We start from the raw sequence: 22,462 nt of genomic DNA on the forward strand, positions 1-22,462 counted from the left end.
GACCCTTAGCAAACAGCTTGATTGACAGGCGATATGACCAATCATAACAAACAAATCAGACAGGAGAGTATTAACTTCAGTGGACTTAAACTTGAAAAATCGAGTATTGACATCTTTATTATCTGTGATTGAAATAAAATAGGTTCTTATGTTCAATCATGTTTATTTTGTACTTTAAGTAAATAAGAGAAGACGATCGGTTCACTTGTAGATTGATCAAATAAGGCAATACAGTGATATGTCACGACACATTAAAGAGCCACAAAACAGTATTTACTGTTTGAATTTCTTAAAAAGTGACAACATTTTAAAGCTGAGACCTTGTTTCATACCTAATTAACCTGCTCTCTCCTGTCTGTTGGCCTGTCGTCAGTTTCCTCTTTGTATTTTTCACTGTGCGAGAACATGATGTGTAGTGTGAGAGCGGCATTGTTTGTCAGACACAGCAATAGTGACTAAGAAGGATGGTTTTTGCGAAGGGTCAATTAAATGCTTTGTTCACACTGACAGATGTTCTCTTCAAGTGAGATACTGTATTTACAATTTCTGAGCACATGACCAAAAGTCATATTTACAAGTATTAAACAAAATTCTAGGTGATACACAAGCTGCAAATGTCATAAGCAGCATGTCTACTTGTCTACTAGTTACAGCTACTTGCCATATACTATAAATCAATAACTGGACACATAATATTGGTTTATGGAGTTTCAGTATTGTGTTAGCTCACTAAACGCCAAGCTTCCATGATGAAAAACAGTTCCTAGCAAGCGGCTTTGAGGCAGGACGAATGAACTAGCTCAAACACAATGAACATTTAAATAATAATGTACAGTCATAACACTTATTACATTGCTTTTCAGCACATACAAATAATTTCACGGACAAGAAACATGTATTTGAGATAAAACAGTATTAGTGTTCTGTTAATGCTTAAAGAGATAGTCCCCCCCCCCCAAAAAAAATGGAAATTCTGTCATTAATTACTCACTCAATATCGTTCCAAACGAACACTTCAGAACACAAATTAAGATATTTTTGATGAAATTTGAGAGCTTTCTGACCCTGCATAGACAACAATGCAACTGACACATTCAAGGCCCAGAAAGGTATTATGGACATCAATAAAACAGTCCATGTGACATCAGTGGTTCAACCATAATGTTATGAAACTACAACTACAACTACTTTGTGTGAACAAACAAATTAAAAACAATGACTTTATTATTGACTTTATTCAACAATTTCTTCTTTTCAGTTGTGTTGCTGACTATGCAGAGTCGGAAAGCTCTTGGATTTGATCAAAAATACCTTAAATTGTGTTCTGGAGATGGACGAATGAAGCTTTTACAGGTTTGGACTGACATAAGGGTGAGTAATTAATGACAGAATTTTCATTTTTGGCTGAACCATCCAGTCCGTTAATTTCATTTTCATCACAATTATTAATTATAACAGAAACACAGGATGGCACCAATGGCTAAAACGAGAAAAGAAGTCCATGGTGTGATACAATAGTCTTTATCTGGGAATAACAGACTTCGAAATGCTGCAACTGACCAATCAGAATCAAGTATTTCAAGACAGTGTCATAATAAAGAATGCCTAACTCAAAGATACAAGCTTACCAGGTGCACTTGAAGGCAGCAAGAGATATTAGGTCAATAGTAAGTGTTCCTGCTGTTGGATAGCTAATGTGTTACTAATCATTTGCATAACACTAAAGTTTCTTCAACTACATTTCCTGTTGCTCTCATTGATAATGAATGATTCCAGTTCTCTTTGTCGCCACAGATCACTGTCAGTGTGAACGTCTCTTAATATTTCAGCAAAGATGCCATTATACGAAACAACACAATATAATAAAGATCCACATGATGAAAATACCATCTACTCCATGTTTCTCCATGCAACGCAATAAGCCTTCTACGAACTACGAACACACATGAACGTGTACACAGTCATGCAGGAAACCAATGGTTCACTAATGAGTGGAAATCGAGGGCCCGCTGCACAGGCTGTGGAACCAGACGGCAAAGCAGGACACGGGAGACAGCCACCAGTCTAAAAATAGACAAATCCAAAACATTGAAACGCTGCATTTAAATTATGCATTGAATCCAAAATGTCAGCGCAACAATGCCTGCGGTAATGAATAGAAATCTCATTGAAATTCATTGAAATTTCCTACAGCAGAGGGCAGAAAGGAGACATCAAATGATATCGGAGCTGCGTGGTTCAGCGGTCCCAGAGGGTCTCGTGGCAGAGGAGTCCATGGTATCTACTATACTTCTCTCGCTGCCCTACATGTACTTCCTTTCGAGAAGTGCCAGCTCTGAAACTGAGACTGCATTACATCCTCACCTCCTCTGCCTGGAATAGAGAGAAAAACTCCTAACGCAGATGCTTGTTCAGCAGAACTGTTAGATAAGAGATATAGCAGAGAGTAAAGAAATGGGGAGACAGAACAGGTAACCAAGTCGAAGACTGACAGAAAAGAGAAGAAATTGTTGAATAAAGTCGCTATTTTTTGTTTTCTTTGCGCACAAAAAGTACTCGTAGCTTCATTAAATTACGGTTGAACCACTGATGTCACATGGACTATTTAAACAATGTCCTTACTACCTTTCTAGGCCTTGAACGTGGTGGTTGCATTGCTGTCTACGCAGGGTCAGAAAGCTCTTGGATTTCATCAAAAATATCTTAATTTGTGTTCTGAAGATGAAAAAAGGTTGTACAGGTTTGGAATGACAAAAAGACCTGGCTCTAGACGTTTGTCCATGTGCAGTTAAAACTATTGCACTTCACACATTCAACATCCTATGTGAACTTGATCGAGTTAGAAAGGCTTAAGACTCCATTACAAGAAGAGGAAGTAATTCGATCACTGGTATTTCTGTCATTCCTGGCTGAACTTCTTGATTAATCCTGGAATAGTTGTGAATAAAACAAGCAAACGCAGCAGTTCTCACTCTAGCAAAGATACTGAAAATACTGCAGGAGGAAAAAGTGAATGAGTGAGAATAACTGAAAATAGAGAACATGGGAGCAGGTGAGAGAAAGATACAGAGAAACCGACTGAAAAACAGAGGCTAGCAGAATCAGTCAAGAGAAAATGAGCAGAGAAAAGCCTAGAGATTAATCCTTGGAGAGGAAAGAGGCAGTGCTCTGAAACAGCCCAGATAGATGAGAGTCTGTAGGTGTGTGTTTATGTGTGTACAAAGTCTCCTGAACCAGCAGTTCTGCTACTGCAGAACCCAGTGGTCTGTGACAGTAGAGAAACGACAACACAATACCAGAGCGGCTATGAGGGAGAGTGGGAGAGAGAGAAATACGAAGAGCTGGCACCAGTGAACGAGAAAAAATGTTCCATTACAATCCACACAACAGCACACAAAAATCGACCATACTGTTTCAAAAATAAAACTCTTACTTACAGTACTCATCCACCAACTGACTAAATGTTTCAGCCATGGTGCTTCTCAGAGAGGAAAAAGTTTAAATATTAAAAAAAGCCATCAATGCACTGGTTGTATAACAAATCTAGCACTTAAAAACAAGTAACAGAACTACTGTTGGACAAATCCAAATGTTTAAGTAGTTATGAACTTTCAAAATTTCCTTGATCTTTTGACATATAGGAGGCAATTGTATTAGTGTCAGAACTCAAAACGTTCTCCTTCAGCTTATATTGAAGCCCATCTGCCAAAAGACAGGTTGTGGAATGTGCCACTTTGGACGTAACAGTGTGGCTAAACACTGCCTTCGCAGAAGATGATCAACGCCTGCTTCTACATAACTGCCTGTTTAGCCCAGCCCACCAATTCTTGCATGTAGTAGGTAAATAACGAGAGAGACGGACACGTCTACACAGAAACCACATGATAAAGATGGCATATTGTGGAAAAACTGTCTGCATTGCCTTCCTTCTGATCCCAATGTTAGGAAAGAGTTGATAAACTTTATTTTTAAGGAAGTTCCAGACCACGTCAGTAAGAACCTGGTCCTTTATTACTTATTTTACGGCAGATTCGTTTACAAACAAGGTACAATTTGACGCAGGATTTTCAGAAAGATTGAATCTAAAAGACAATGCTGTGCCGAATATATTGGATCTGAGAGTAATGTCCCAACACACAAGTGTGAGTAACTGTTTATATTACATTTTTTCATTATTGCTTTGTCTGTTATTACAGATCGTTTGATACACTATGTATTGAGTATTTATGTATTTTTAACCTAAATCACAGCAGTGTCCATCTATGAAGGATGTAGGCAGTCAAACATAAACAACTATTAGCTATTACTTCTAAATTAGAATGTATTTTTATGTAAAACTCTTGATAACACTATAAGTGGATCTCAGAGAACTGTACAAAATAAAAAACAAAGGCGGTTCATACCCTCCTAAAAACAAACAAACAAACAAAAATAAGGCCCATTTTTGTGGGGACTATTATAGTTTCTATGATAGATTCTTAGCTTATTAGCATCTTTCTCCATTGACAAACATAATTTGGATTCTACACTAAGGCTTCCTTCCTTAGTTCACCCAAAAATGGAAATAAGCCCATTATTTACTCATCCTCAAGGCATCCTAGGTGTATATGACTTCTTTCAGACAAACTCCAATTGGAGTTATATTAAAAATTGTTCTGGCTCTTCCAAGCTTTATAATGGCAATGGGCAGGTGTTTCTTTTTAACAGTCCAAAACAAGTCCAATAAAATGAATCCAACCATAATAAAAAAAATGCCTCGCATGGCTCCAGGGGGTGAATAAAGGCCTCCTTCTGCAAATCATTGCATTTTTTTTCTAGCTTGCACTTAAAGTTGAACACGGAAGCCATTCCGGGCGAATGATGTATGACAATTTGTAATATAACTCCAGTTGGATTCGTCTGAAAGAAGGAAGTCGTATACACCTAGGATGCCTTGAGGATGAGTAAATAATGAGCTAATTGTCATTTTTGGGTGAACTAACCCTTTAATACTAATAATGTTCACATTATTATAAATAATAAATAAGACTAATTTCTGTGAGGACTATTATAGTTTCTATGATAGATTCTCAGCTTATTAGCATCCTTCTTCCTTGACAAACTAAATTTGCATTCTACATTAAGGCTTTCTTAGGACTAATGACTATAACTACAATAACTTTTTTTTTCAACACTGATAATAATAAAAAATGTTCCTTGGGCAACAAATCAGCATATTAGAATGATTTCTGAAGGATCATGTGATGCTGAAGACTAGAGTAATAGCTGCTGAAAATACATCAAATAAATGCAAATTTAAAAAACAAACAAACAAACAAACAGAAGTCAAACTTTTGAACAGAAGTGCTGAGAGAGTGATCACACAACACACACAACTCAGACTAATGCAAACTTACAGACAGCATTTACACTCACAAACATGCACACAAACACACACTATGCAAACATATGAAGATACACACTTAAAGTACCTTCACCACTTTGAGCGACTGATGCTGTAGACACTAAACCTGAAGAAATGCAAACAGCAAGTATTTATCAGATGTAACAGTGACGCGCACACACACACACACACACACACACACACACACACACACACACACACACACACACACACAAACACAGGTGTCAATCAGTCTTACCCAGGCTGCGGTTGCTAAGATACTGCCGCAAACTGACATTGCCGAGCTGGTTGGGTCGGATCCGTCCTACCTCCAGAGCAACTGCTGTATCATCACCCTTCAGATCGAGAGAACAGCAGACAGAGTGAACCTTCAAAACCAGCACTGACACCTGCAAACACACATAATACAAATATGTTATACATAGATACAAAATATCAGTAGATCATCACATTGTTTTATTCAGGAGAAGAGAAAAGTTAACTTTCTGCAACAAAGCTGAGCATGATGAAAGAAAGGGAATGAAAGAAAAAGAAATTACAAGGTCTTTTGTGGGTTCATCTATGCTCTGTGAGGCAGCGCTAATGGCGTCAGGTGACTGGGCCTCATCTGCCTCCTGAGCAAGAGTCACATTAGTCCCTTCTGTCGAAATTTGTTCATTTAGAACCTCCTTAAAGCCAGAGATTGATACGTCATCTGTAACAAAACATTAATGCAAAAGAGTGTAACAGCATATCCAAAGCCATATCTAGTAATATTGAAAACATTGGCCATCACATTTGGGCTGGATTTAGCTTGTGCTAAATGGTAAATCTGAATGAATATTTGGTAATCAAGAAATAGTCAGTATTGCTCCATCATTCGAACAAAAATAGCACAAAAAATGCTACAATACTGCCCCCTTGTGGTCAGAAACATAATACGGCTCTTGTATGAAAGAATACACATGGTGTTCGAGAGTGCATATACCTCTTTCCAGCAGGCTGTAGCTGTCACAGTCCTCTAGTAAGTAGCTGTCTATGGACATATCATCCAGAGACTGTAGTGAAGGGCTTTTCTTCATATTCTTAAAGGACACTGAGAAAGTCGACTGTGACTTGCCCTGCATCAAACGACCACTGCAGGGCACATGCACAAGAAGTAGAAAACAATGAGTATGAGAATCGATGAGCATGTCAGTACTAACAAAAATGATACAAAGAAGAAACAGAGTCGTCAAACTCTGCGCACGTCCACAGTCCTACACAAAACACTACGTGGGACAAGCTAGTGTGAAAATGATCACGATCACGATACCAGAGTTTTCTTCACAAACATTCACGCATACACAGATGAGCACAGAGTCCTAAAGAGGGTGTCTTACATGTTGGACATGGAATATAAGGAGGTAGACCTGCTGTGCGTGGAAGTTAAGAGGTCAGAGACCACTGATAAACTGCCTTTCCTTCAGAAGAGAGAAATTGAACAAACACACACACCCAGGTCACATTCAGAGCAAGGAAGCCGTTGCGCATTTACTCCCAAATACACACACATAGTCTCAAAACATTCAGTGCCATTATTTTTGCATCAATTTCATCTACATCCAGTTATAAATTAAAGGGATAGTTCACCTAAAAATGAAAAATATTGAAAATATATATGAAAGTCATTCATTTCTCGCCTTCATCTCGTTCCAAACCCATAAGACCTTCTTTCATCTTTAGAACAGAAATTAAGATATTTTTGATAAAATCCGAAAGCTTTCTGACCCTTCATAGACGGCAACACAACTACCACATTTAAGGAACAGAAAGGTAGTAAGGACATTGTTAAAATAGTCCTATATACAGTAGACTTTATTCAACCATTTCTTCTCTTTCATGTGAGTCTTCGCCATGCGTTCATGAGAGTCCCTCAACACAAGGTCTTACATCGTTGGTACGACATGAGGTTGAGTAATTAATGAAATAATTACTCTTTAATTCAGAACTCTTTAAAACTACAAAACTCACAATCTCGTTATTTAAAGCACTTCAGCATGGGCCCTGTCCCAGTTGATGTGGACTTGCAGTTTTGTGAAGGTAATGGCTACATCAAGGCTATACAACTTTTTTGGAGTTTAGCTCCAACCACCTGAAAAATCTAACCAAAATCTTCAGGATTACTTAAATTACATTAGAATTGAAGCTAAACTCTTCAGGACAGTGGATCCTGGGGGCAGTGTTGCCCACCCCTGGGCTAGATAGTAACCCTCGGGTGTGTTTAACTAGATTTGGAGCTAATTCTGCAGGAAGCTCTCCTTTCATGTCTAGATTGGGTTAGGGTGAATTTTAAAGAGTTTTGAAGACTATCTAGTCCAGGGATGCTCCTGGAGAACAACTGTCCTGCAAACTTCATTACAACCTTGCTCCAACTCAAGTGACTGTAATTATCGAGTAACCTTGAACACCTCGATTAGCTGGTTCAGGTGTGTTTGTTTGTGGTTGGAGCTGAAATCTGCAGGAGTAGGGTTGGAGAACCTGGATCTAGTCCAAGGGTAGCCAACCCTGTTCCTGGAGGATGTCTTCCTGTAGCTCCAAGCTTTTTTAACAGAACTGCATCAACCTTTCTGAAGATCGTGAATAACTGGTTCAGGTGTGTTTAATTAGGGATGGAACTAATTCTGCAGGAAGGTGCCCTTCCAGGACTAGACTGGGTTAGGGTGACTTTTAAAGAGTTTCAAGGGCAACTATCTAGTGCAAGGATCTCCAACCCTGCTACCCTCCTGCAAACTTCAGTTCCAACTATATTCCAAAATACCTGTAATTACCAAGTAACCTTGAACACCTTGTTTAGCTGGTTCAGGTGTGTTTGATTGTGGCTGAAGCTGAAATCCGCAGGATGATTGCATCATGAGCAGGATTGGAGACTCCTGATCTAGTCCAAGGGTAGCCAACCCTGGTCCTGGAGGGCTATCTTCCTGCAGAGTTTAGATCCAGCCTTTTTTAACACAACTGCTTCAACATTCCTAGTAATACTAAAGACCTTGATTAACAGGTTCGGGTGTGTTTAATTAGGGATGGAACTAATTTTGCAGGAAGGTGTCCTTCCAGTTCTAGACTGGATTGGGAAGAATTTCAAAAGGTTTCAAGGGTTACTTTCTAGTCCAGGGATCTCCAGCTCCTGCAGAGCTACCGTCCTGCAAACTTCAGTTCCAACCCTGCTCCAAAACACTTGCTTGTAATTATCAAGTAACCCTGAACACCTTGTTACATGAAAATTACCGGCAGATGCCTTGGAGAACGGCTGGAACTGAAGTTCGCAGGCAGGTTGCCCTCCAGGAGCAGGGTTGGCTGCCCTTGTATGTTGTCACATTTGTCATTTTATGGTTTGCCCACACTCTCAGAACCCATGATGCACCCTTTAAAAAGATTTGGTCAACTATTCAATGCTTTATGCAACACTATGTAAAGTGTGTAGGCTACAAAGGCTCGTGTCAGCATTTGGGAGCCTTGCAGCTCTACTTTCATTATACATTTCTAAAAAACAAGGCACAGTAATACCTGGACATGGACTGAGGTAGCCTGCCTCCCTGACTCTTGTCGTTGCATTCCCTCGAGGAACTGTCAGACATGGGATCTACTACCAAGTTTCCACCTTGTGAGGCTTCACTCTGCTGCCCTTTGGATTCAGTTTTGTTGCCCTCCCCATTGGGAGATCCTTCTCTCAAATCCTTTTTCTCCTCAGATGGCACCCTCCCTCCAGACACCACGCTACTTCTCTCATCCACAGATGCCTTTCTCAGAGCAGGAGACGGTGATGAGGAAGGAAGGAGAGGAGACGCATTGATGGCATGTGTTCCTTCACAAAGGAGCTGATCCATGTTTCGAGTACCCTCTCCTGCAGCCGAGGGTCTCTCATGCCCTTCGCTCACCTCACTCCCAGCCTCAAGAGTGGCTCTGCTTTCTGAAGGGGATACATCTGAGTCCATGGGGCTGGTGTTCAAATCTGGTTGGGGTATGGGCTTTAGAAGAAGTGCAACTTCTGCACTTTTCATGAACACACCTACACAGGCACTAAAGGGTTGTGTGGGACCCTGGCGCTTGGAGCCGTAATGCTCCATATCTTGCTGTAAAGTGCGCTGCAGAGATTTCACAGCATTTTGAAGTCTGAGCAGGAACACATACTGCCCATGGCTCACCTGAGCACTCAGGTGTTTCTGAATGTGCACTAGCACCTGCAAGTCTACTTCGCTAGATGAGGATGAGGACGAGGAAGCAAGGGAAACAGATGAAGATGAGTTGCTGAATAGGCCATCCAGAGACTGTGGTTTGTGGAGGCCATTGCTTGGTGTGTTGCTGAGAGATGCATCAGTGCTGTAGTACTCCTTTAGAAGCTTCTTTCTCTGTAGACGATTGGCAATCTCTGCTGACTCACTGCGAGGCAACAGGCCTGACCCTACACCTGCTCTGAGTCTGTCATGGTGCTGAGAGTATCGGGCAGGGTGGCCTAGCCAAAGTGTCAAAGGAAAGGAGTCCACGCAAGGTGTTGGGCGACCTCGTCCACTGCGTGAGCCCTCATAGTCCACCCAGAACTGGGAGAAGTGCACGGCCCACAAGTCAGTGGCTGCTGGTGTTTTGAGGGCACTGGTGGAGAGAGATGGTGGAGCAAGGCCTCGGTACACATCATGAATGCGTGTGTCCTGCTCATGAGCGTGCCGCTGGAAGACAGAATGCAGCACGGAGAAGGAGTTTTGGGAGCGAGGAAAAGAGAGGGAGGTGAAGAAGGGTTGCTCCTGGAAGGCCTGCAAGAGGGATTCCAGACTGGACCGAGTACATCCAGGAGAGTGACGTGTGTTAGTGGCTACCATCTCTGAAGTCTGTACTGAAACTGAGCGGGGCTGGTCAGGCTGAGTCTTCTCCTGGTCTGCAGGAATCACCAGCTACAAACATGCAAACACAGAGTCTTGTATGAAACTACAAAACGATGGTACAAAACATTCCTGAAATTTGGCCCTGCAGGGCCACCTTGCAGACTTTAGCATAAACCCTAATCAAACTTACTTGGAACTTTCTAGGAATTCTAAAGACTTTGGTTACCTTGCTCAGGTGTCTTTGATTAGGGATGAAGTAAAACTGTGCAGGGCATAGTTTCTTAAAGGATTATTTCCCTTCAGAATTAAAATTTCCTGATAATTTAGTCACCTGTGTCATCCAAGATGTTCATGTCTTTCTTTTTTCAGTTAAAAAGAAAGGTTTTTGAGGAAAGCATTCCAGGATTTTTCTCTATATGGTGGACATGGAGGTGAGTAAATGATCAGGACATTTTTTAATCTGCAAGTGAACTAATCCTTTAAGTGAATGTAAGTAAATAGTACCTTTAGCATTAGTCCGTCCACTCTGATATCTACATGCTCGTCTGGTTTCTGTGAGTCATCGAGTTTGTACAGCTCCATAAATTGTTCTAAGCTCTGACGAAGGTCCAGCGCAAACAGATTGAGCCAAACCAGACTGCGAGAGTCAAGCACCAGCTGTAGTGCATTCAACTGCACATACAGGTTGGGACAAGGGACTGTAGAGAGAGAGTTTATTTATGTCAATTCAGAGAATGCTTGAGTAGTAATCATATTAAGTATTACTTCTGATTTTGTCAGCATTTATGATGGATGTGGTCACTTATTTCTTACTTGGATAGTCTTTGCCATCCGGGAAGTAGTATTCTGTAAATTCGGCGTGAATAGCCGGCATCTCTTGGGGGAGGTAGAGGGATTTCTTATTGCAGGATATCATGCTTTGAGGACTTGAGCGTGGCTGGTCTGCTGTAGACACCTTCAACACAGTGGAACAATCAACTTTTAAAGGGTTAGGCTACTTGTTAATAAAAATTTCATCATTTATTTAGGCAATGATGTCAATAATGACCACAGTGATTGCATCTTGATGCAACACATTTGGATTTGAAACAAGTTGAAAGGGAACTCTGGGTATTAAGACTTGTATGGGTTAATATAACATAAATGTTGTCTCTTACCGAAATGTGTAGTAAAAAAAAAACATGAAAGATATACATTATTTAGAAAATTCACATTATTTTATACATATTTTGGACTAAGAGGGGTGCCATTATTGTGATGATGTAAAATTGCACTCTGTGATCTACTGGCGCAACCTATAACTATCTTTACCGTAACACAACTCAGAAAATAAAATACTGATACAATGACCACTGTTACTGGAAGAGTTTGCAGGTGGCGATGGATAGAAGTATAAGTGTAGGCTTAAACCAAATGCCGTACCATTGATTTTTCTTTACAAGAAGTCTAAACGAGTGAATATATAGAGTGGAATTCAGGCTGAGAAACTTCTTCAGTAGCTGTGGCATCATGACAAGTGTCGGCATGTTTACATCTAGTGTTTCTTGTCTCTGCTGTTTGTAAGCTCTTTCAGTAGTTGTGGTCTACTAAAAGCCTCAAAGACATCAGGGCTAAAGCAGAGAGAACAAAGACGTGGGTCTTTAGGAAGTTTTATTCATCCTCAGGCATCTTCCCATTCTTTTCCCCTTTTCTTATCACTAGGAAAGCAGTGAAGACTTACATTGCTTCTCTTGTTAACCTTCAACTGAAAATAACAATCTATTGCAGAGGGAAAGATTATTAGTGTATATGTGTTCTTCCAAACAAACCTGATAGATGCTGAAATCTGCCATCCGCAGCACAATTGAGCTGGATATGAGTTGGGTTCTCGGTGCAGGTGGGGGCGTAAAGGAAGTGCTGGAGCCGGTGGAAATCTTTCCTGTGGGAAACACATACACTCAGATATCACAAACATAGTGGACCATCTGCACAAACCGCAGCCATGTGTTTGTGAGGCACCTCAAACGCACACCAGAGAGGTACCTGTCTCCAGACACCAGCAGCAGTTGGCCGTGGGGGAGAGCGGCCACAAGCCATCTGGGCCTGAGTCCAGCTCCCTAACCATTATCCCTCCACCCAGCGCCTCTAAGACAATCGACTGATGGACTGGGGACACAGAACCCATTACGCAAAAAACCTCTCAAACTAGGACAAGTGTTACTGTAGCTGCTATCAGGACACTTAATGGCCACAGCAATACACATTCTAATGATTTCAAAATTAAAGCCATAATCATAACATACTCATTAACCATACTGAGCTGAAAACTGTAACACTTTAGCTAAAGGCCCTTAAAGATGGAAGACCTCTTGGTTGCCATGTACACAACTACAACCCAAAACTGTGTAGTCAGTGTTATCTCTATCTTTGTGAAGAGCCCTTAAAATAAAGTGTCACAAATTCTTGCTATAGATCACATTTCACCCCAAAATCACTCCCTAAAACCCAACAAATAAGCAAAGAAATAAATAAAACTGATTTTTATATTATTTGCATGACATAACGCATGTTAAACTGCTTGCTGTTCTTCAAAAAAATCCTTCAGGTCCCACAAATTCTTTGGTTTTTCAGCATTTTTGTGTATTTGAAACCTTTCCAACCATGACTGCATGATTAAGATCCAACTTTTCACACTGAGGACAACTGAGGGACTCATATGCAACTATTACAGAAGGTTCAAACGTTCAATGATGCTTCAGAAGGAAACACAATGCATTAAGAGCTAAGGAGTGAAAACTTTTGAACTGAATGAAGATGTGTACATTTGTCTTATTTTGCCTAAATATATCTTTTTTTTTCATTTAGTACTGCCCTTTAGAAGCTATAGAATATAGTTACGTATTTCCTACAAGACAAAATACGTAAAATTTACCCTTATCTTCAAATTCAAAAGTTTTTCCCCCGGCTCTTAATGCATTGTGTTTCCTTCTGGAGCATCAGTGAGCATTTAAACCTGAATTTGTGGGACCTGAAGGATTTTTCTGAAGAACAGCAGGTAGTTTAACTGTTCAGGACAAATAAGGAACTCATGAACAACTATCACTAAACAAAAAAACAACAACTTTGGATCATTCAGGTAACAACACAGTATTGAGAATCAAGTGTGTTTAAACTTTTGAACGGGGTCATTTTTATAAATGTAACTATTATTTTCTCCTGTGGACTATTTGTAAACGTCTTTTATGTGAAATATCTTATTCAGGTCAGTACTAAATTTAAAATTACATGCATTTTGTATGATCCCCCTTATTTTGGTAATATAATTAACATTTTGGACATTCTGCAAGGTGTATGTCAACTTTTGACTTCAACTGTATTTATATTTGCATTACTGTAATATGTTTAATGAAAATGAGTTTAATAGTCATTAAAATAATGTCACAAGGTCTGATTTTTGGGTCAAATATGATCCAGACGTTCAGCATCGGTTGCATGAAATTCATCCTTTTTCTGTTTTTCAGTCACAATGAGATGAAAGCAGCCAATCAGGGTGTGTTAACAGACATGACATTCTCACCGTGTTGAGGGGAACTCTGTGTTTGTCCACTGACTGCGTTTTTCAGCAAATCCACGTTAGACTTAAACTCCTCCAGGAGAGAACGTGCCCAGGTCTCACGAGACTTTGTGGCCTCGCCGTAATGCATCCAGTGCATACAGCTCTCGCCTAGTGGGAGAAATAAATTAAGTTTTAACAATCTGAACATCTTCCTGTTCAACATGTTATAACAGGACGAATCTAAAGTGTTTACCAGCTTTGTGAAAGGGATAATAGTCTACGCTGATAGAACTGAAGGACAACTGCATTGCACCACCATCTAATCTCTTATTGATTCCTGTAGATTCAAAAAGACACAAATTTCAGCGTAACACCCAACTTTATAACACACTTCAGTGATAACAGTATTATGTGTGCATGAGTACCTCTGTCCTTAGCATTGGTGTCGTCGCAGATATGCAGGTCGAGATGTGTGATTTGGAGGTGGTGTGAGGTCTCGCGAACATCATAGGCGCTAAAAAGCCGTGCCATGGAAGCGCTCTGATCTGCAGCGGCTGAAGCCTGCTGTGTGCGCACCTGCTGGGCTGAAGGGGGCGGCGGTGTTACCTAAAAAGTTGAAATACACAATATGTAAAGCTCCAATAAAACATAATATAGAACATTTAACACATCACCAATGCAAATGTAGGACTAAAATATACAACCAGCAGGGGGCACCAAAATATTATTTTGACAATAGAAAGAATAAATTAAAAAAGAGGTAGTGTGAAACAGGTGGTGTGCCTGATTAATAAAGGGGATGAGGAAGTGGCTTCAAACACACACCTGCGTTGTGTCAGAGGCCATGCTCTTCCTCTGCGCAGCTGATTTCTCCATGGCTTCACCGAGAGACTTCGCATACTGCACCATGGCCTTGAGCTGAGAGTCCGTCAGCACCCACAGCAGGTCATCCAGGATCAGAATCAGCTTTGATGCAATAACATTGCAGTCTTTCATCTGGGAAAACACATGGACATACAGTTGTGAAGGCATATACTGTGGGATTTCAGATTTGCAATCATTAGAAATGTGTGTAAAAAGTGTAGTAAAACTGTAATACAGTGAAACATTGTTGCAATTTTAAATAACTTTTTACATTTTTAATTCATTTTATTTAAAGATGTTTCCTATGCTCATCAAGTCTGCATTTATTTGATCAAAAGTACAGAAAAAAACTAACGTAAAACCGTGAAACATTATTGCAATTTAAAGTAATGTTTTTTTATTTGAATTAAAATAAAAGTTTTTAGAACCTGTCAAATGTTTTTCAGGATTCTTTTTTCAAGCGTTTAAAAGAACAGCATTTATTTGAAATCTAAATATTTTTTTAACAATATGCGACCCTGGACCACAAAACCAGTCTTAAGTAGCACGGATCTACTTGTAGCAATAGCCAAAAATCATTAGGATATTAAGTAAAGATCATGTTTCATGAAGACATTTTGTAAATTTCCTACGGTAAATATATCAAAACTTAATTTTGAGTAATATTGTCCTATCCTAACAAACCATAAATCAATAAAATGCTTATTTATTCAACTTCCAATTGATATATAAATCTCAATTTTGAAAAATTGACCCGAATGACTGGTTTCGTAGTCCTGGTTCACATATACACTACTGTTCAAATGTTTGGGGTCAGTATTTTTCTGTCTCTCTCTCTCTCTCTCTCTTTTTTTTTTTTTTTTTTAGAAATTAATACTTTTATTCAGCAAGGATGTTAAATTGATCAAAAGTGATTTAGACTTAAATTGTGAGAAAAAAAAAAGTCTATTTAAAATAAATGCTGTTCTTTAAAACTTTTTATTAATCAAAGAATCCTGAAAAAAGTATCACAGGTTCCAAAAAACACATTAAGCAGCACAGCTGTTACTGACATTGATGATAAATAATCAAATTAGAATGATTTCTAAAGGATTATGTAACACTGAAGACTGGAGTAATGATGCTGAAAATTCAGCTTCTCATCACAGAAATTAAGTATATTTTAAAGTTTATTAAAATACAAAACGTTTCTTTAATTGTAATAATATTTCACAATATAACATTTTTTTCTGTATTTTTGATCAAATAAATGCAGCCTTGATGAGCAGAAGAGATTCCTTTAAAAAGCATTTTAAATCCTACCGATCCCAAACTTTTGAAAATCTGTGTATATTAGATTGTTGTTTTTGGTTAATGATACCAGCATTCAAGCTTTATTTTGATCTTTATTTTTAAACAGTTTAGAATCTTAAATTTCTGTCTTCATTTCACATCGTGATATTTTACTGACTTAAATGTTTTAAAAAATATTTTTTTTCCAGGTTTATGAATGACTTTGAACCCAGATTTTCAATATGCTCCCTACAGCATTTAATTTAATCTTGCATAATTTGACCATAGTAAACATACAGAATTTTTTCCATTTGTTTTTTATGCGAGGCCTGGATGCTACCAAAATAAAACCCTCTAATCAGCTGCCAATATTCAGACTACCAACAGAGAAATGTATCCCGGCTGCCCGCAGATTAAACCGTATGCTCCTGATTGAGGGTGTTAACTAAATATGTGTGTATGTGTATGTCCGTACCCTCCTCTTTAAAGAGACTCTGATCTTTGACTGGTTGGTGATTAGGCGTATTGGGGCGCTGACAACCTCATGTTCTGTGTTCTGGATGGCGTCTGCTTCAATCCTGATCATCTGCCAGCTCACTTCCTTAAATGTTAGAATCTAAAACAAATCATAGTGTTACCATATAAACACATACCTCAAACACTGCATAGCACAATAGACATCCAATGTAGTCACCTCTCCACGTGTAGGGTCTAAGATGCGCGTGTATCGGAGGTCACCGGTGGTCCAGCTGGTGTTAACACTGTAGACCTGGAGCTGCGAGAGCTCAAAGGAGGCGTTAAAGGCTTTGGCGCTGATGCGGATCACTATGGAGTTCACAGACAGAGAGATGCCCTCCACGACCTTCTCCGCAAAACCATATTCACTGGCAAAAAGAGAAAAAGAATACAATAAACATCAGGCTTGCACGCTTTCGCCAAAAGCAATATCTAGCTCTCATAACAAACAAATAAACAATGACTAATACAAAAAGAAATGTTTTTTTTCCATTACTTTTCAATGCACAATTTCTTTTATAAAAATATCTTAAAGGGGTCATGAACTGCCTTTTTTATTATTTTGTACAGTTCTCTAAAGTCCACTTATATTGCTATCAAGACTAAAAACATCATAATTTAGCAGTAATAGGCTATTTTCTGCCCTGTTTGACCCCTCTGAATGGAGTGCTCTGTTTGAATAGGCATGACAGCTTCAGTATAAGCAGTTTTTTACGTAAAGAGACAGATTTGAGTTCTTAAACTTACAGGATATTTTTACAATACAATGATTTCTTACACTGTACATCAAAAGACAAGGAAATGTTGATTTCTTAGTTCATGACACCTTAAATTTGGGTTTGGAATGACATAAGGGTGAGTAATTAATGACAGAATTTTCATTTTTGGTTAACTAACCCTTATGAACAACACTGGTTTGTAGTGCACATAGTTGTACTGTTAACGGCATTGTTATTCTTCTTGTTATTTCCCTACAGCGGCAAATGAACCACAAGTCTCGCACATTCACAGAAAACGGCTTACTTCAGTGGATACATCCAGGTTTTCCATGACAGAAGGAACCATGAAAACAGGAAGACGCAGAGATACAAATCTAAACTGATAAAGCAGATCAACTGAAACTGACCTTTGACCCGAGGCTGTTGCAATGGGTGATGGGCCGTTGGGAGGGCGAGGCTCGTCACAGGTGCTCATCTCCATGACGACTTTATCCAAAGACTGAAAGGCATGATTTACAGATGCAACAATTAGGCTGCAGAAAATGTCTTTTATGTCTGTAATCAAAGCAATGGCTGGTTCAAAGAAAAAACAAAAAAAAAACAAAAAACAAACAAACTGCTAAACAAAACCACAACAAAATCACGTTCATTCCGTTCCTTCTGTTTTTTTGTTTTTGTTTTTTTTCACAAAACAAAAAAAGTCCAGGAAAACAAAACAAAAAAATCATTACCAAACAACAACAAAAAAAAGAGCAAAGAACAGCAAACCAAACTGAATGAAAACAACAAAATCACGACCATACAACAAAACAAAGAACAGTAAAACAAAACAGCAAAACAAAACAAAAACAAAATCACATTCATTATGTTTGCTTTTTTCCACACAACAAAACAAAAAACAAAGAACAGTGAAACAAAACAAAATCATGACCACACAACAAAACAAAATACAGTAAAACAAAACAGAAAAACAAAACAAAATTAAAAGAACAAAACAAAACACAGCAAAACAGAATGAAAACAAAACAACAAAAATTTAAGAACAGCAAAACAAAAAAGCAACAAAAAAATAAAAAAACAGCAAAAAAAACAACAAAAACACATCCACACAACAAAACAAAGAAAAGCAAAACCAAAAAACACAACAAAACAGAACAGCAAAACAAAACAAAATCTGACCACAAACAAAACAAAAAAGAAAGAACGGCAAAACAAAACAGCAAAACAAAACAAAACCATGACTACATGAAAAAGAACAGCAAAACAGTAAAACAAAACAACAAAACGAAACAAACATAAAAAACACAACTATAGAGCTAAACAAAAAAGAACAGCAAAACAAAACAAAATCACAACCACAAAACTAAACAAAGAACAGCAAAACAAAACAGCAAAAAAATGCAAAAAATACAAATACACAACAAAACAAAAAAAACAGCTAAAAACAAAAAAACGAAAGATAATAGCAAAAAACAACAACATCTGAGCGCAAACAAAACAAAGAACAGCGAAACAAAACAACAAAGCAAAACAAAATCATACCAACATAAAAACCCAAAAAAGAACAGCAAAACCAAACAACTAAATCACAACCACACAACAAAACAAAGAACAGCAAAACAAAACAAAAAAATTAAGAAAACTGCAAAAAACAAAACGAAACAGAATAGCAAAAAAAAAAAAAAAAAAAAAAAAAAAAAATCTGAGCACAAAAACAGCAAAGCGAAACAAAATCATGACTACATAACATAAAAAAACAAAAGAACAGCGAAACCAAACAACAAAAATCACAACCACACAACTGAACAAAACAAAATTAAATAATAAAGAAAAACATTTGAATAAACTGTTATTACCAAAGTGATTGGATGAGTCTTCAGCTTGGTCCATGGGATCTAGGGCACAAAGCACACAAAGGAAATCTTATTTACAGAATATGCAACATTGTCCTTTATAATTAAAGCACACAGCCTGTTATTAGGCACTGTTTTGCTTTTGCTAAGATAGGACACGTATATTCATGTCTGTGTTAGTGTGTGTTAACAATATTGCTGTAGTCTTCTGGATAAAAACATTTACTTTTTAGAGATTGCCTTTATTGTATTTATTTAAAATGTAGTTATTTTAATTTTGAAGAACAGCCTCAGAAATATAATAAAACATTTAAAAAAAATGTCAAGTGGTACTTACTATTTGAAACGCTCATAAATCATGTTTTACAAATTTAATAATCTTTAATGCTTTGCTCAATGCGAATACCACTGCGTCTATGAAAGGCCCTTACTAATATAACTTCTAAGGTGTGTGTGTGTGTGTGTGTGTGTGTGTGTGAGCAGTTTTTTCCAGTGTGTCCGGGAGTGTTCAGAAACACCTGGAGCACAGCCAGAGGGAGAAAACTCTACGTTTCTCTTAAAAAGAGTCAGATTGGGAGAAGAAACACATACACACACACACACACACACACACACACACACACACACACACACACACACACACACACACACACACACACACACACACACACACACACACACACACACATCTCTAAAGAGCAGAACACAGAAAAGCTGTATTTCATTTCCTCTGCATTTAAATATAGATGTGGAAGTGGAGAGTTAAAAAGCTGCAGCATGAACATGAGGCATTGAAAAACACTAAAAGTGATGTTAGATCATCATATAGAGGAATAATAAAGGAGAATAACAGAAGGGAAAAGAAAAGGAGTGTTTCAAAAGCCGGATCTCTTGGTGAACATCATAGACACTATACTCTCTCTCTGTCATTTATTATCCAGGCGTGAGCTTCGTTTAACCAATCAGATTGCTGCACAAAGCCCGCACTGACCCTCAGAACAGCTGCGGCTATCGTTTTTTATCAATACAAACAATGACATCCATTGAGGTTTCATTAAACAACTACGTGGCAGAGCATGTCTAGACAAGAGTGGAGGAACAGCCAATAATGGTTGTGGAAAACTGCACTAGGCTAATAGATAATTGATGCCAGAGTGAAGAATAGGAAGGTCTACTGAGGCCAGAAAAAGGAAGAGAGAAAAGAAAAGCGTAAGAAGTAGAAGTAGAAACTAGAAAGTGAAACTACAAGATCAGCCTGGAAAAAAAATCAGGCCGAAAAAAACAGGACAAGGAAACTATGTGGTGTTTGTTCCTGTAACTAAAGTATCATCTATAACGTCAGGTCTAAATTACCACAATGCTCCATGCAATTGTTGAGTCATTATGACAGTATCAAACCATTCAATGTCACATTGTGTGTCTGGTCTATTGAGGTTTGCGTGGTCAGTGTGTTGTCATAGATTTGCCTAAGAGATTATAGAGCTCGGTCACTGTCTTTCCTCACCACAGACCTGCTGTCTGGTTTTCTAATACTATTAAATGTGGTGCACGAGTCTAAGTGTGTACTGCAGTGGTGATGCTAAAATATGATGGAAGACAGTGTATAATATTGTACAAAATGACTATTATTAGTATTAGTATTACAACTACTACTCTGAGCTGAGCTCAGTTACAGCTGAGGTCAAAAGTTTACATCCCTCTTTCGGAATCTGTTATAATGTTAATTATTTTACCAAATTAAGACGGATCATATAAAATGCATGTTATTGTTTATTTAGCACTGATCTGAATAAGATATTTCATAAAGCACACCGGAGAAAATAATAGTTGAATTTATAAAAATTACCCTGTTCAAAAGTTTACATACACTTGATTCTTAATACTGTGTTCTTACCTGAATAATCCATGGCTGTTTGTTTGTTTTTGTTTTGTTTAATTATAGTTGTTTGTGAGTTCCTTGTTTGTCCTGAACAGTTAAAATCCTTCAGGTTCCACAAATTCTTTGTTTTTGTTTTTTTTAGCATTTTTGTGTATTTGAACCCTTTCCAACAATGACTGTATGATTTTGAGATCCATCTTTTCACACTGAGGACAACTGAGGGACTCATATGCAACTATCACAGAAGGTTCAAATGTTCACTGATGCTCAAGAAGGAAAGACCATGCATTAAGAGTCAGGGGTGAAAACTTTTGAACAGAATGGAGATGTGTACATTTTTCTTATTTTGCCTAAATATCATATTTTTTTAAATGTAGTACTGCCCTTTAGAGGCTACAGTAGATAGCTACATGTTTCATAGAAGACAAAATAAGTAAAATTTTCCCCCGAACTTCAAATTAAAAAGGTTTTCACCCGCTTAATGCATCGTGTTTCCTTCCAAAGCATCAGTGAGCGTTTGAACCTTCTGTAATAGTTGCATGAGTCCCTCAGCTGTCCTAAGTATGAAAAGATGGATCTCATAATCATACAGTCATTGTTGGAAAGGGTTCAAATACACAAAAATGCTGAAAAACCAAAGAATTTGTGGGATTTGAAGGCTTTTTCTGAAGAGCAGCAGGCAGTTTAACTGTTCAGGACAAACAAGGGACTCATGAACAACTATCACTAAACAAAAAACAGTATTACGAATCAAGTGTATGTAAACATTTGAACAGGGTCATTTTTTATAAATTCAACTATTATTTTTTTCTTGTGGACTATATGTAAACATCTTCCATATATCTTATTCAGGTCAGTACTAAATAAACAATAACATACAGTACATTTTGAATAATCCCTCTTATTTTGATAAAACAATTAACATTTTGCAGATTCTGTAAACTTTTGACTTCTGTATCTTCCCAGCTGATTCTACATTAATGGTATCAGAGGGACTCATAGGGATGACGTAATCACGAAGCAGGGGTCGTCTCTTACCCGGATTGCAGCCTTGTTGCAGAAGACTTTATTAATGGCGAGCCAGGTGGGCAGATCCAACATGTTCTGCAAAACCTCCTCATCCAGCTCCAGGTTAGTAAGCTGGCCCTCCCCTTTCAGAGTGCTCAGATTAATCTTATCTGGGGAGAGGTTCTTAGCAAACCTGCAGAAAAGAGAATAAGAGAGAGAGGAATAGGGAGAAATTAATCAGGGAATAAAATCAGTATGAATGAGAAACTGAGGGAGGCAAAAAAAAGCACATTGCAGTTTTCCATTATGGTTTAATGGCTCTTTGTCTTGACTGTAATTACAGCTTTAAAAGCAAACAGACCGGTGAGCTGTCATGCTGTTACCACCCACTACTTGAGTGGTGTGAGCTCATATATGTGTGTGAATGTTTTAAATGTGATTAATAAGCACAATAATGAGTGTTCACCGATTAAAAACATTACATGGTACAAAAAAAAAAGCTCTTTTCACTGATTTACGTGAAAAGGGGTCGAATGAATTATCAGCACCGATATTAAGCATTTTATGGTTATCGTTATCG

At 38.2% G+C, this 22,462-nt stretch overlaps 1 protein-coding gene across 1 annotated transcript in view; it reads right to left on the reverse strand.

Moving 5' to 3' along the window:
* Positions 1-22,076, reverse strand: part of bltp3b (bridge-like lipid transfer protein family member 3B) — a 28,570-nt gene extending 6,494 nt beyond the window's left edge. Inside the window, exons 1-18 of the mRNA XM_073838821.1 lie at positions 21,913-22,076; positions 18,999-19,037; positions 17,550-17,641; positions 16,602-16,791; positions 16,383-16,523; positions 14,597-14,767; positions 14,197-14,377; positions 14,025-14,108; positions 13,793-13,939; positions 12,045-12,154; positions 11,050-11,191; positions 10,741-10,934; positions 8,927-10,305; positions 6,766-6,846; positions 6,372-6,520; positions 5,944-6,098; positions 5,643-5,793; positions 5,472-5,510 (exon numbers count right to left, since the gene is read on the reverse strand). Coding sequence (XP_073694922.1) covers positions 5,472-5,510; positions 5,643-5,793; positions 5,944-6,098; positions 6,372-6,520; positions 6,766-6,846; positions 8,927-10,305; positions 10,741-10,934; positions 11,050-11,191; positions 12,045-12,154; positions 13,793-13,939; positions 14,025-14,108; positions 14,197-14,377; positions 14,597-14,767; positions 16,383-16,523; positions 16,602-16,791; positions 17,550-17,641; positions 18,999-19,037; positions 21,913-21,975 — 3,508 coding nt within the window. The 5' untranslated portion in view covers positions 21,976-22,076. The remainder of the gene's footprint in view (positions 1-5,471; positions 5,511-5,642; positions 5,794-5,943; positions 6,099-6,371; positions 6,521-6,765; positions 6,847-8,926; positions 10,306-10,740; positions 10,935-11,049; positions 11,192-12,044; positions 12,155-13,792; positions 13,940-14,024; positions 14,109-14,196; positions 14,378-14,596; positions 14,768-16,382; positions 16,524-16,601; positions 16,792-17,549; positions 17,642-18,998; positions 19,038-21,912) is intronic.
* Positions 22,077-22,462: the final 386 nt, after the last annotated feature.

Source organism: Garra rufa, chromosome 4 (genome assembly GCF_049309525.1).
Source record: "Garra rufa chromosome 4, GarRuf1.0, whole genome shotgun sequence".
NCBI classification, from domain to species: Eukaryota; Metazoa; Chordata; class Actinopteri; order Cypriniformes; family Cyprinidae; genus Garra; species Garra rufa.